This window comes from Castor canadensis, chromosome 10, assembly GCF_047511655.1.
Source record: "Castor canadensis chromosome 10, mCasCan1.hap1v2, whole genome shotgun sequence".
Lineage (NCBI taxonomy): Eukaryota > Metazoa > Chordata > Mammalia > Rodentia > Castoridae > Castor > Castor canadensis.
Window position 1 is genome coordinate 106928609 of NC_133395.1, and position 14420 is coordinate 106943028.

The 14420-nt window shown below is 37.8% G+C and overlaps 1 protein-coding gene across 1 annotated transcript in view; it reads left to right on the forward strand.

Moving 5' to 3' along the window:
• Positions 1-14420, forward strand: part of Efhb (EF-hand domain family member B) — a 42181-nt gene that overhangs the window by 1359 nt on the left and 26402 nt on the right. Inside the window, exons 2-5 of the mRNA XM_074042835.1 lie at positions 7351-7413; positions 8222-8365; positions 9109-9289; positions 11651-11761. Coding sequence (XP_073898936.1) covers positions 7351-7413; positions 8222-8365; positions 9109-9289; positions 11651-11761 — 499 coding nt within the window. The remainder of the gene's footprint in view (positions 1-7350; positions 7414-8221; positions 8366-9108; positions 9290-11650; positions 11762-14420) is intronic.

Here is a 14420-nt window from a genome sequence, read left to right on the forward strand (position 1 = left end):
GTCTCTGCTCTTTAGGTTTTGGCTCACGCTGGTGTTGGAGAAAGTAACTAAATGATTATTATACAGGTGTCTAAGGAATAGAAAGCAAGTATGACTCTTCCTTCATAGGAATGCACTCTTTTAAAAAAACATCTTTTTGGGGGGTGGTATTGGGGATTGAACTCAGGAGAAATGCACTCTTTAATGCACAAATCTCAGAAGAAAGGTTTTACAAGAGGAGATGAGAAAAGCTTAACTGAAGAAGTTGTATTTGAGCTAACACTGAAAGGTATCCAGCTGGGGATGTAACTCAGTGGTAGGTGATTCCCTGCTTAGTATACAAGCATTTCCTGAGTTCCATTTCCAGAACTGCAGGAAAAAATAAAGCATTTTGGGCAAAGAAAGACAGGGAGCGTGACCACAGTCACTTGTGTTTGGGAGAGATAAATAATTCTGTTTAGGCAGCATACTGTTGAGAGATGAAGAAGAGACCTAAAGATGTAGAATTCAGGCAGTAATAGATACAGGATCAACACTGAATCCTTTTTTTTTTTTTTTTCCAGTACTGGGGATTGAATCCAGGGCTTGTGGATGCTCAGCAAAGGCTCTATCACTAAGCTACATCTCCAACTTGAATCTTTTTTTTTTTTTTTTGGCAGTACTGGGGTTTGCTAGGCAGGCATTCTACCACTTGAGCCACTGAATCTTGTGTGTGTGTGTGTGTGTGTGTGTGTGTGTGTGTGTGAGTGGAGGAAGTGTGGGTGACAGAATCTCATTCATAGTCCAGGATGGCCTTGAATTTGCAGTATAGCTCAGGTTGGCTGTGAGCTTTTGATTCTCCTGCCTCACCCTCCCTAGTGCTGGAATTAGAGGCCTGCATCATCACACCTGGATTCATACTGAATCTTATGTCTTTCATTTTTCTTTTTGGTGGGACTGGGATTTGAACTCAGGGTTTTATGCTTGCAAAGCAGACACTCTATAGCTTGAGCCACACCTATAGTCCTTGGAGACAAAACTTTTTTCTTTTTAAAGGGCTCTTTTTTTATGTGTGGTATTGTGAATCAACCAGGTTTTCACACATGCCAGGTAAGCATTCTACTACTGAACTACATTCCCAGCCCTAGAAAGATGATATTGATGTCAGTAATAATGATGGGCTGGAATGGGAGAAAATTACAAGGCCATTCCAAAGTAATGATGGACTGAAATTAACAGAAATATGAAGAGGAGAAAGAATGCCAGGTGTGGTGGTTTACTGCTATAATTCCAACTACCCTGAGGTGGAGATCAGGAGGATTGAAGTTTGAGGCCAGCCCAGGCAAAAAGTTAGCAAGACCCCCCCCCCCATCCCAACAAATAAGCTGGCTGTAGTCCTAGCTATGAGGGAGGCATAGGTCAGAGGATTGAGGTCCCAGGCTGGCCTACACAAGAAGCATGAGACCCTACCTGAAAAATAAAGCAAAAAGGGCTGAGAGAGTGGCTCAAGTGGTAGAGCACCTTCCTAGCAAGTGTAAGGGCCTGTATTCAAATGCCAATACCATGGAAAGAGGAGAGTACAATTTTGAGAATTAAAATTTTGATAAGTGTTTTGTTTGAAGTGCTAGAGCTTTATCCCAGAGCCTCATGCTCACTAGGCAAATCCTATCTTGATTTCTATATTTTTTTTTTTTTGAGACAAGATCTTGCTATATAATCCAGACTGGCCTTGAACTCATGAACCTCCTGCCTCAGTCTCCTAAATGCTGGGATTCCAGGGGTATACCACCACGCCCAGCAGTAGATTTTTTAAAAAAGAGAATAAGCCACGAGGAAAAAAAAAAAAGGAAAAGGAGACAATGATAGATGAAACTTTTCAATATACCTTAGGAAACAGGAGGATTGGAACATGGTGGCTGAACCTGCAGAGCAGGAAAAAAGGAATTTATTTTCCGGTACCAGGGCCTACACCAAGGACTTCATGAATAAGCTACACCCCCATCCCTTCTAATTTTTGGTTTTTGAGAGAGGGTCTCACTACCTTTGCTCAAGCTGGGCTCCAACTTGTGATTCTCCTACCTCTGCCTCCCAAGAAGCTAGGATTGCAGGTGTTGATCACTACGCCTGGCTGGGAAAATGCAATTTGAAGGAATCAGGTGTAATTGCCATCAGAAATTATCCAGTTTGTCTGGAGCAAGCCGTGAGAAGTTCCAAACTTGGAAGAAGGTGTAGGAAAGCGTGAGTCTGAAAATAGAAGGACTGACAGCTCATATTCAGGGCAGTGAATCCTCAGTGCCCTCTCTCTGTCACACCAGCTCCCAATCCCTTCCACCAAAACTACGGATCTATTTCCTCAAATATGTATGGAATTAGAGACATCATGCCCAAAGTAAGGCAGCAGGGGTGGGAAGGGGGTTATTAGTAAGTAAAAGTGCAGTTTCTGTAATGTGGCTCCTTCCAGTTTCCTTTCCCTCGGACCAGCAGCCGGGAGTCAAGCCAGTGCTTCAGCCAACAGGCAGTTCATAGACAGTAGAGAATTGTGAATAAGAAAAGATTTGGGGCTGGTGGAGTGGCTTAAGTAGCAGTGCACCTGCCTAGTAAGCCTGAGGCCCTGAGCTCAAACTCCAGTACTGAAAAAAAAGAATAGAGATTTGGAAGTCTGCCTGCTTGAGTTAAATATCTGCCAACATGTAAGTCCTGCAGCCCTGTTACTCAGCCTCCCTAAGCCTCAATTTGCTTACAGAGGAGATGGCGATGTTAATAGTACCAAACTTAGAGAGCTGATTAGCATTAAATAGTTACTACATCTGAAATGCTTAGCACAGTGTCCTCATGATATGTGCCTTAGAAGTGCCAACTGTTATTATCATTACTACTATTCTCTGGGAAATCTTAATAGCCTGGAGGAAGAAAAATTGCTATTAGAGATCCTCCCGAAATAAAGGTGGTCTAAAAACCTGATTGTCCTATAAACAATTCCCAAGAATCTTCGAGTCCTGCAATAAGCACAAAGCTACTAAAATTTTTGTAGTATCTAATATTTTTTGAGGTGGTAGTTTTTTGTGGTAGAGTAGTCCAGGCTGGCCTCAAACTTAAGATCCTCCTGCTTCTTCTTCCCAAGTGCTGGGTTTACAGGCATGTACCCCCATACCTGGTGAGCCTTATTTTTTTCCAGGACTACAGTTTGAATTCAGGGCCTTTCACTCAGGGTATGCAGATGCTTTACCAGTTAAGCCATACTTCCAGCCCAAGCCTAGTGTTTTGACATAGATAATGAGACACCAACTTGCCTGGCATCCCTTCTTTCTTTCTTTTATTTATTTATTTATTTATTTATTCTTTTATTATTCATATGTGCATACAAGGCTTGGGTCATTTCTCCCCCCTGCCCCCACCCCCTCCCTTACCACCCACTCTGCCCCCTCCCTCTCCCCCTCACCACCTCAATACCCGGCAGAAACTATTTTGCCCTTATTTCTAATTTTGTTGTAGAGAGAGTATAAGCAATAACAGGAAGGAACAAGGGTTTTTGCTGGTTGAGATAAGGACAGCTATACAGGGAGTTGACTCACATTGATTTCCTGTGTGTGTGTGTGTGTGTTACCTTCTAGGTTAATTCTTTTTGATCTAACCTTTTCTCTAGTTCCTGGTCCCCTTTTCCTATTGGCCTCAGTTGCTTTTAAGGTATCTGCTTTAGTTTCTCTGCGTTAAGGGCAACAAATGCTATCTAGTTTTTTAGGTGTCTTACCTATCCTTACCCCTCCCTTGTGTGCTCTCACTTTTATCATGTGCTCAAAGTCCAATCCCATTGTTGTGTTTGCCCTTGATCTAACATCCACATATAAGGGAGAACATACAATTTTTGGTCTTTTGGGCCAGGCTAACCTCACTCAGAATGATGTTCATCCATTTACTAGCGAATGATAACATTTCATTCTTCTTCATGGCTGCATAAAATTCCATTGTGTATAGATACCACATTTTCTTAATCCATTCGTCAGTGGTGGGGCATCTTGACTGTTTCCATAACTTGGCTATTGTGAATAGTGCCGCAATAAACATGGGTGTGCAGGTGCCTCTGGAGTAATCTGTGTCACAGTCTTTGGGTATATCCCCAAGAGTGGTATTGCTGGATCAAATGGTAGATCAATGTTTAGCTTTTTAAGTAGCCTCCAAATTTTTTTCCAGAGTGGTTGTACTAGTTTACATTCCCAACAACAGTGTAAGAGGGTTCCTTTTTTCCCCCGCATCCTCGCCAACACCTGTTGTTGGTGGTGTTGCTGATGATGGCTATTCTAACTGGGGTGAGGTGGAATCTTAGTGTGGTTTTAATTTGCATTTCCTTTAATGTTAGAGATGGTGAGCATTTTTTCATGTGTTTTTTGGCCATTTGAATTTCTTCTTTTGAGAAAGTGCTGTTTAGTTCACTTGCCCATTTCTTTATTGGTTCATTAATTTTGGGAGAATTTAGTTTTTTAAGTTCCCTATATATTCTGGTTATCAGTCCTTTGTCTGATGCATAGTTGGCAAATATTTTCTCCCACTCTGTGGGTGTTCTCTTCAGTTTAGAGACCATTTCTTTTGAGGAACAGAAGCTTTTTAGCTTTATGAGGTACCATTTATCTATGCTCTTAGTTGCTGTGCTGCTGGGGTTTCGTTGAGAAAGTTCTTACCTATACCTACTAACTCCAGAGTATTTCCTACTCTTTCCTGTATCAACTTTAGAGTTTGTGGTCTGATATTAAGATCCTTGATCCATTTTGAGTTAATATTGGTATAGGGTGATATACATGGATCTAGTTTCAGTTTTTTGCAGACTGCTAACCAGTTTTCCCAGCAGTTTTTGTTGAAGAGACTGCTATTTCTCCATCGTATATTTTTAGCTCCTTTGTCAAAGACAAGTTGGTTATAGTTGTGTGGCTTCATATCTGGGTCCTCTATTCTGTTCCACTGGTCTTCATGTCTGTTTTTTGCCAGTACCATGCTGTTTTTATTGTTATTGCTTTGTAATATAGTTTGAAGTCAGGTATTGTGATACCTCCTGCATTGTTCTTTTGACTGAGTATTGCCTTGGCTATTCGTGGCCTCTTGTGTTTCCATATACATTTCACAGTAGATTTTTCAATCTCTTTAATTAATGTCATTGGAATTTTGATGGGAATTGCATTAAACATGTAGATTACTTTTGGGAGTATCGACATTTTTACTCTGTTGATTCTACCAATCCATGAGCATGGGAGATCTCTCCACTTTCCATAGTCTTCCACAATCTCTTTCTTCAGAAGTGTATAGTTTTCCTTGTAGAGGTCTCTCACATCTTTTGTTAGGTTTATACCTAGGTATTTGATTTTTTTTTTTGTGGCTATAGTAAATGGAATTGTTTTCATACATTTCTTTTCAGTTTGCTCATTGTTAGTGTATAGAAATGCTAATGATTTTTCTATGTTGATTTTATATCCTGCTACCTTGTTATAGCTATTGATGATGTCTAGAAGCTTCTGAGTAGAGTTTTTTGGGTCTTTAAGGTATAGGATCATGTCATCTGCAAATAGGGATATTTTGACAGTTTCTTTACCTATTTGTATTCCTTTTATTCCTTCTTCTTGCCTAATTGCTCTGGCTAGGAATTCCAGTACTATGTTGAATAGGAGTGGAGATGGTGGGCATCCTTGTCTGGTTCCTGATTTTAGAGGGAATGGTTTCAGTTTTTTTCCGTTAACTATAATGCTGGCTGTAGGTTTGTCATATATAGCTTTTATAATGTTGAGGAACTTTCCTTCTATTCCTAGTTTTCTTAGAGCTTTTATCATGAAATGGTGTTGGATCTTATCAAAGGCCTTTTCTGCATCTATTGAGATGATCAAGTGGTTTTTGTCTTTGCTTCTGTGGTTTATTACGTTTATTGATTTTCATATATATATATATAATTGTGTGAGAAGAATTTACTTAAGATTTGTCATTAAGATTAGACTGTTTGTCACTGGCCAGTTTCCCAGTTCTGCCCCTTGGCCTCTCACCCTGCTGATATATCATGGCCTCCATCTACCTTCTCAATTTACTTGCCATCTTCTTAAACCCTTTCTGCTTTCTTTTAGTTTTTAGCAAAGTGATTGAGCTTTCTGGCTGGCCATGTTTGCAAGCTTCCAGCAATGTTATCAAGATACTCTCTCCAACCCTGATGGCACTTCCCACTAAAAGGAATTTTGCACTCAACACTTAACATAATACAAAATCTTTTACCTACTCATCTCTCTCTGTCTCTGTCTCTGTCTATTATCTATCTATTTATATGCTCATCCAGTCATTGCTCTGTTCATAATCTATTTATCCCCTGCCAACCCTCACCCATCCACTCCACTCAAGTCTCAGTATTTCTACTTCTCTCTCTTTGGAAATCCAGAATGCTCTTTTTCCTCTTCTTTTTATTGAGACAGTGTCTTTCTATGTAGCCCAGGCTGGCTTGGAGCTCACTACCCTCCTGTTTCAGTCTCCCAATTGCTGGGTGTCTAGGCTTGTGCCACCACACCCAGCCCAGAGCACTCTATGATTTTCTCTTAAATTTTGAAAGAGAAACTTTCACCTTGCAAAAATATCAGTTGCCTTAAAATAAGATAAAGGGGAAGTAGATATGAATTGCATTTCTAGGGTGAACAATTATAATCTTTTTCATGGGCAAAGGAAGGACAGATAAGACCTAAATTACAATTAAGTGGACGAAGTCAAGTAAGATTTGAGCCAGTCATTGAATATAAGGAGACCCTGCATAAAAAGAAAAAAACATAATATTAGATATATACCCCCACACTCTACTGCTTGAACCACGCTTCCAGCCCCTAAAAGCTTTTTCTTGATCCTCACTAAATGCAGCCATACATCCATTTCACTGATGATATAGAACACTGAAAAATTAATCTGTGAACTATGTCAAGATTGTTTCTGAAAGTTGAATCTCTCAGCCTGTCACAGAGTTTCTGCAATTGGATGAATCACTGACAGTGTTAGCCCTGTAAGAAAGTATACTTATATTAGAGTATATCAGAATATATATTCTAATATATATTTGAGTATATATATACTATTATATATTACATATAATTTTATTATATTATAATAAATTATATTATATATTTGAGTATATATTCTATACTTTATATTACATATTCGAGTATTTATATATACTCTATTATGTAGAGAGTATATATATATATGTAACATTTAATCTGTATATTATAATTGTCTTTAGATTATTTACTATGTTTTCTTCCTTTTTTTTCAGTAGTCAAAAGTAACTTTGTAGCATCAGAAGCACAAACCAAATTTGAAATAAATTTCATTCTTTAAAATACTCATCTTCTACCCTGGCAATGATCAATATTATTTTTCTCCTCTTAGGCAGGAAAAGTTCATCCGATTGGACACAGAGTTGCAACCTGTTTGACTGAAAGACTTCCTAGGGTGAGCCCTTTCACTATGACATTATGTGTCTGTGTTTACCTTGACCATTAGGAGATGAACTCTCAACATGCCTTATGCAAACTGGATAAATTTAATGTGGTCAATTTGGAATCTTTACTATGTAATGAATTCTTCCATTGATTTTGTCCAAGAAACTGAAATTTCCAAGTTACATTTTTTAGTTCTACAGAAACTGTTAACAGAGCCAGTTCTGTCTGTGTTCCAAATTCTTTGTCCCTCATGGAAGAATCCATGGCAGGACATATAGGTGCAAAGGGAGTTTTAAAGTCAGGGAAGGGAAATACAAGAGGGGGCATGTTGGCCAAGAGAGAGCGAGAGAGCTTCCTTCTCTTTCTCAGGTGCTTTAAAAAATTACGCTAATCTAGTGGGAAGGGAGGAACCAGGTGATTCCCATCCAATAATCAATGAGTGGGGTGGGCATGGTCGGTTCCCGGCCTGGTGAGGGTGGTCCCTGAGCCAAAGTATGGGTAATCTGAGCTGTAATATTTTTTTTTGTGCATTGAACTTTCCCTAATTTTAGCCTGCCTCAAACCAACTAGGGATTCAATTTATTTCACTAGGAATAATGATGTAATTTCTAACTTGGATACTTCCTGGTTGTTTTCTAAATATAACTTTTAAAATAGTTTATTTCCATAAGTAAACAAGTTTTAGGGGAAATATTTGGGGCTGCACTCATGAAATTAAGGGCATTCATTGGTTGCTATAGAGAAGTTCAATTTTGAGAAGTTCAAATATTTACAAAATTGTACTTACTGGTTCTGTTTTCTTGTTTCATTCTTTGTAGCTGGTTACTCCACCAGAGACAAAAAAATATTTCAACTTCAGATATCCATCTCTTGGAGCAGAAAGAGTATTTTATGGCAGAGCAAATGATCCCCAAATTGCACCTTGTTTGATACATGGAATAAAATCTAAAATTTCAGTACCGGTAACTTCTTTTCTTTTTCCCCTATAGATTATTAGTGTACCAAGGTGAAAACTTAACAATGAAGAAGTAGTGAAATCAGTTCCAATCTTTCCCGACCCACATTTTTACCAGCCTTTCCTCAATCTGTCCTCTAAAAGCATTAATGTTGGGCAATGAAAAAATCCAATCTGTAGCCAAGAGAGTGTGAAGAAAATTAATGGTTTAAACCACAAACGCTTTATTCCTCTTTCAGATGATAAAAGGCAAGTTACATTCCATTTTGTCCCAGGAAAAGAAAGGCTGTCAGACTTTGTTACAGAATAAAGAGGATAGTCTTGGACTCTTGCTGAGAAGGCAATACAGAGTGCTTATACAGACATTGTTAAGGAGAGATGGAGTTATGTTGCTATCTGCTATTGATTGAATGGGTAGTCTAGATCCAGAAGACCTGACCCACATGTTTTAAGAGAACTTGTGAGAGTTACTTGATTCTTGTGCTTATCGTTTCCCATTTTCTTGAATACTTAAGTCAAGTCATATGGGAGCTCCCTTCATAAGCCTATTGAACTTTAACTTCTCTGAAAGTTCTTTTTTAGGCATGCTTCGTAGTACCAATTCTGATTGTTCAATTGAAGGTGAGCAAAGCCAATGATGATGAAATATTTTTCCATAATCATATTTCCTCCTAGCTATTGATCAGGGCTTTAGTTGTCAGATTTATGCTTTTTTTTTTGATATATCTGTGCATTATGTGATTTCTTTAGGTAAGCACATTGATAAATCCACAGCCTATTACCACATTTCAACAGAAAGTTGAAGATAAAAAAGAATCTGTATATTTAAGTAATCAACGGGCACCATTAGGAAAATCTCATGATCAAACACCAGGATTACCTAAAGGACTGGATATAATCAATACGACATTTGGGACAGCAGTCATTAGAGGTAGTTAAAGAACAAAGGTGGGGAGAGAAGTGGGTGGGAGGGAGTAAATAAGTCTTTTTGGAAAGTTGGAATAAATATATCATCAGCGTAGTTTTTGGTAATGGTGTAACCAATTATCCAAGAATGAAAGGTGGGATCATAGCAAGAAGGTTACTTTGTGAACCCAAGTCCTTAGAGTTTTTGTGTACCAAAGCAGTAAAAACTGAGGTTTTGAAGTGGAGATATGGTGAGCATAGTAGACATGGTGTAGTAATAGGAAAAAGATTCAGAAAAGTTGGCATTGGAGCCAGCTGTGCATCCATCTGGACATTCATGCATTCATTTTATTTCCTTTAGTGCCTCTGATGTTTTCATGATTCTCATCTCTTTGTGAGTCATGAAACAAATATGTTTGGTACATGCTTCATATCACACTCCATCCTTACAAATTTATGATGCACATCTCATAGTAACCAAACACAGGACAGAATGTGTAGTCAGCTTTCACTCTGATTTTGAGATGGGATAGATCAACATCTTTCAACAGATAGTAACTTATATTAGACTTGACCACAGGCCATTCTTTCTAAAGGCCAAGTCTCCTGTCATGATGCTGGGAGTCTTTTTAAAATTATTTTTAAATAATTTTTAAAAAATTATTTTTAATAATTTTTAAAAAATTATTTAAAATTTTCTTATCAAAAGACCTTTAGATTATTGTCCTTAGGGTAGCAACATCCATTCTGAAGAGTGCTTATTGAATCAATCTAAAGTTAAAATCTGTTAAAATTTGAAACATGCAAAATGTATTTTAGAAGGGACAGAATATCTTTTTCTTTACAATAGGACTAAAAATCCTACTTATGTGAACTGCATTATAGTAATTATACAATACTGCCATCTATGATTAGTTTCAGGGCTGAGGTCATGTCTCAAGTGATTGAGCAATTGCCTGGCAAACACAAGGCCCTGAGTTCAAAGCTCAGTACCACCAAAAAAAAAAAGTTCCCAAAACCCCAACCAACCAAACAATAAAAACAACAATAACGAAAAAGAGTTGCATTGAATTTGCCCAGGATTAGTTCGTTTAGTATGGAAAGTACTCTCTATATGTTATATATATATATGAAACAATGCTTCGAAACGTGTGTCTCTGTATTAGCAGGTGTCAAAAAGAAGTACTCATTTATAAGATAAATTTAAGTGGGACTGCCTTCTGGTATTCCTTTTTGGTGTTGAGAATCAAACCCAGGGTCTCATGTTTACCAGGCAAGTGCTCAACCACTGAGTTACACCACCAGCCCTGCCTTTTGATATCTTCAACTACTAGTTTATAGACCTCAAATCTTGGCAGACAAGTGAAAAGAAAGAAAATATATTTTTGTTTGTTTTTTGCAGTACTGGAGCTTGAACTCAGGATCTTTTGCTTGCTAGGTGAGGGCTCTTCCACTTGAGCCATGCCTACCTTTTTGCTTTAGATTATTTTTCAGATATGGTGTTCTGCTTTTTGCTCAGAGCTGGCCTGAAATTTTGATCCTGCTATAGGTGTGTATTACCACACCTGGCTTGTTTGTTGAGATGTGTTCTCAATAATTTTGTTTTGGCCTGGAGCTGACAAAAACCACTATCCTTTCCTTTTCCACCTCCCTGCTGGCATTATAGGTATGAGCCACAGCGCCCAGTAAGAAAGGGCACTTCCAATCTGTGTTGTTAGGTTGAAAAGGAATAATGAAATAGTAAATGGAGTTATATTTTAAAACTATTAGGTAAAACAATGAAAACAAGTAATTCATTGTATGTAAAATGGAGGAGTACCAGCCATGGGAAAGCAACTGTTAAACAAACATCTTATTTAGGTTTGGATCCAGTAGGAAAAATAATTTCTTCCTGATTCCAGTGCTTTCCCTGGTATCTCTGGCTATGTTGAGGATGGAGGTTCAGATCAAAACAAAGTCAGGGTATGTGCTGCAGTCTATGGCTGCCAAAAATTGTACCTGGCATACTCCACAGGACATCAGTATCTCTAATTAGTAGTTCAGTTTTGCTTAGATTATTTTAAGAGTCGGGAATAAACTAATATCAAAATTGTCTAGAAAAGTCATAGGATTGGGAATTTTACTGAGCTTGGAACATGGCTTGGGACAACCTAGATGGTTAACTGTTAATGAACTTTTATTATTCAGAATTCTAGGGAGTGAGCGAGGTCAAATAGAGCTCTCTAGCAAAGTGACTATGTCTTGTCTTGTCTTTTATGATCTCCCACAATGTCTGTGTAGCTTATGCAATCAGCATTACTCATTTGTTATTTGTTCTAGTCAACTCAAGTACATTATAAATAGATGAGAAAAGTCCTAAAACTGACTTCATTGATTCTTCTATCAGAATTGTCTGCTAGAGATGTAGTGAATCCACCAAAATCCTATGAGCAAGTATTTAAAGAAGGAAGGGAAGGACACGATTTGTACATCATTTCTCACAATGATTACTATGTAGGTAAGTCTCTGCCAGTGCAAAATGCCTAAGGATATGGGACTCTGCAGAGGAGTAAGGAGATAATATGTATAGAGCTAAAGGCCTGGCATATAAATGATGATCAGTGAATGATAATTTATTATTATTATTATTATTATTATTCATGAGGTTACACACCCTGGTAGCTGGGAACAAATATACATTTTCTATAGAAAATATGTGTTATTAAAATGAAAAAACAGCTAAAAAGATGAGATGTTATGTGCTGCTATTTGGTTTAGTGGTTTTAGGTGAAAATATTACTATTCTTATTTAAATGTCAGACTTACTATTCTTCTCTTTGTTATTATTATTTTGATAAATGGTTTCTGTGTTGCTGAGGTTGGTCTTGAACTCCTGGGCTCAAGTGTTCCTCCTGCTTCAGCCTCCCAAGGTGCTAGGCCTATAGGCTTGCACCACATTGGGTAAATGTTAGGCTTATTTTAGTGCTGAATTTTAGATGAATGTACAAATTTTTGAATTAACTAGGTCAGATTCAAATAATAGCTCATCCATTTACTGTCTTTTAGAACTTGGGCAATTCACTTATCTGATAATCACCTATTCTTATTCCTTAAACAGGTATAATAAACTGTGAGGATTAAACACTCAAAATGCCCAGCATAGTGCCTGGGGCACGGACAGTGTTCATAACCATTGTTAGCATCACTAAGTATTCCTGTCCAATAGTATCACATTGCCAGAATTCTATAACACAAATAAAAGGCATTAGATTTTTTTCTTTTTTATTAGTTTATATTAATTGTAACTGGAAGCTAGGCATTCAGTTTTGTGATGCTTAAAATACTAACAAATTGACAATGTGTTGGTGTTAGATGCTAATAGAGGATTGAGAATCAGACTCTGATACCGGTCTTAAGAAAGCGTCATCTGCACTCTGCCATTCTTTGCTGTATAGCTAATCCCTACTGGTTCCATACACTCCTTAATGTGTGAAGTCCTGAGACAGTCTCTACCTTCTACTCAGACTGGCACTGTTCCTACCCACTTGGATACCATATTCTTTCTCAGGTCCTTGACTTCTCTCCATATCTCTACCCCTTCTGCATCCCTAGCCTGCCTTCCTGCCTTCCTGCCTTCCTTCCTCCTTTTTGTTTGTGAAAATAAGCTTTGTTACCTTAAAAGAATTTTTAAATGGGATTACTCAGGCTGGTCTGGAACTCTTGGGGCTTAGCCTCCTGAGTGCTGGGATTCCAGGCCTGTGCGACCATGCCTGGCTATGAATTTTGTGATTTTTTTGGAGAGTGGTGGTGGTGCTGGAGATTGAACCCAGGGCCTTGTACATGCCAGACAAGCACTCTTATCACTGAGCTACATTCCCAGCCTTTGTATATGTGTATTTTAATCCATTTAATATCTGTACACTTTTTTTCCCCTTTGGTTTTTTTGTGTGTTTTGAAATATTTTGGAATGTTTATTCATGTTGGTATCTATTTCATACTTTTCAGTATTTTATAGAACTATATTGTTATATTCCTTTGTGAATGTGACCTGCTGTTTATTTAAGATATAACCCTAGATTTCTGAGCATTTGAAATTTTCACTCATAGAGACAAATTGTTTTCCTGAATAACTGCTCGAGTTTTTCTTCACACTGAGCAATGTATGAGAATTCCTGTGACCCCCACCCCACCCAAGAATGAGTTTAGCTAATCTTTATTTTCTCTTAACTGAGAGACAACTGTGCTTTCTTGTTACTGTTTTTATTTACAACACATGTATTCAGCAAGGCTGAGAATCTTTTGTCCTTCATTTCTTACCCCTCTTAGTTGTTCTGTAGTTTTAGTCCTGCTTTCTTATTTCAAAATAAAAAATACCACATCAAGACCTGAAAAGAACAAAAGTGTAGCATTAGATCTTTAAACAAAAGACCTCTCTGTTGTTTTCTCAGCCCTCAATCATCCTTTGAATGAATGTTCTTTTTTAAAAAAAATTTATTTCTTTTATTCATTTGTGCATACTGAATGTTTCTAATATAAGTGATCACAATGAAATATGAAGGTTACAATGCTCTGATGATCTCCCAAAATCTCAGTGAGAACAAGTATGAAAAACATCAGCCTGTCAAGTTTTAGCCTAGCAGAAAGTACTGCTGGGAACTTGCAACATTGCAGTTGCTCCACCCCCAGCACCCTCCATCCTCAGGTCTTCTGTGACAGTGTGGGCCTGTATGTTGTCATCATTAATATCTGTCTTTGTCTCACATAATTTCCCTGCTTGCTTTCTAAGTATTAAGGCTCTTTGCCTATCTTTATATGTTTTCTTGCTATTGAGTTACATATGTCTTTTATGAATTTTGGATATTAGTCTCACATATATGGTTGGAAATTTTTTTCTCTGTCTGTATGTTGACTTTCATTTTGTTGATTGTTTCCTTTGTTGGGGAGAAGTTTTTAGTTGTTTAGGTATTCTTCGATTTATTTTTTGCTTTTGTGGCCTGAATTTGTGGAGTGGTATTCATCACCAAGAAAGAAATCATCACCAAGGCTGATATGAAGCTTTACCCTTACGTTTTCTTCTAGGATTTTTATGGGTTCAGGTCTTAAGTTTAGCTCTCTTATCAATTTTGAGTTGATGTTTGTTATGGTACAACTAATGGTCCAATTTAATTCTCTGTTTT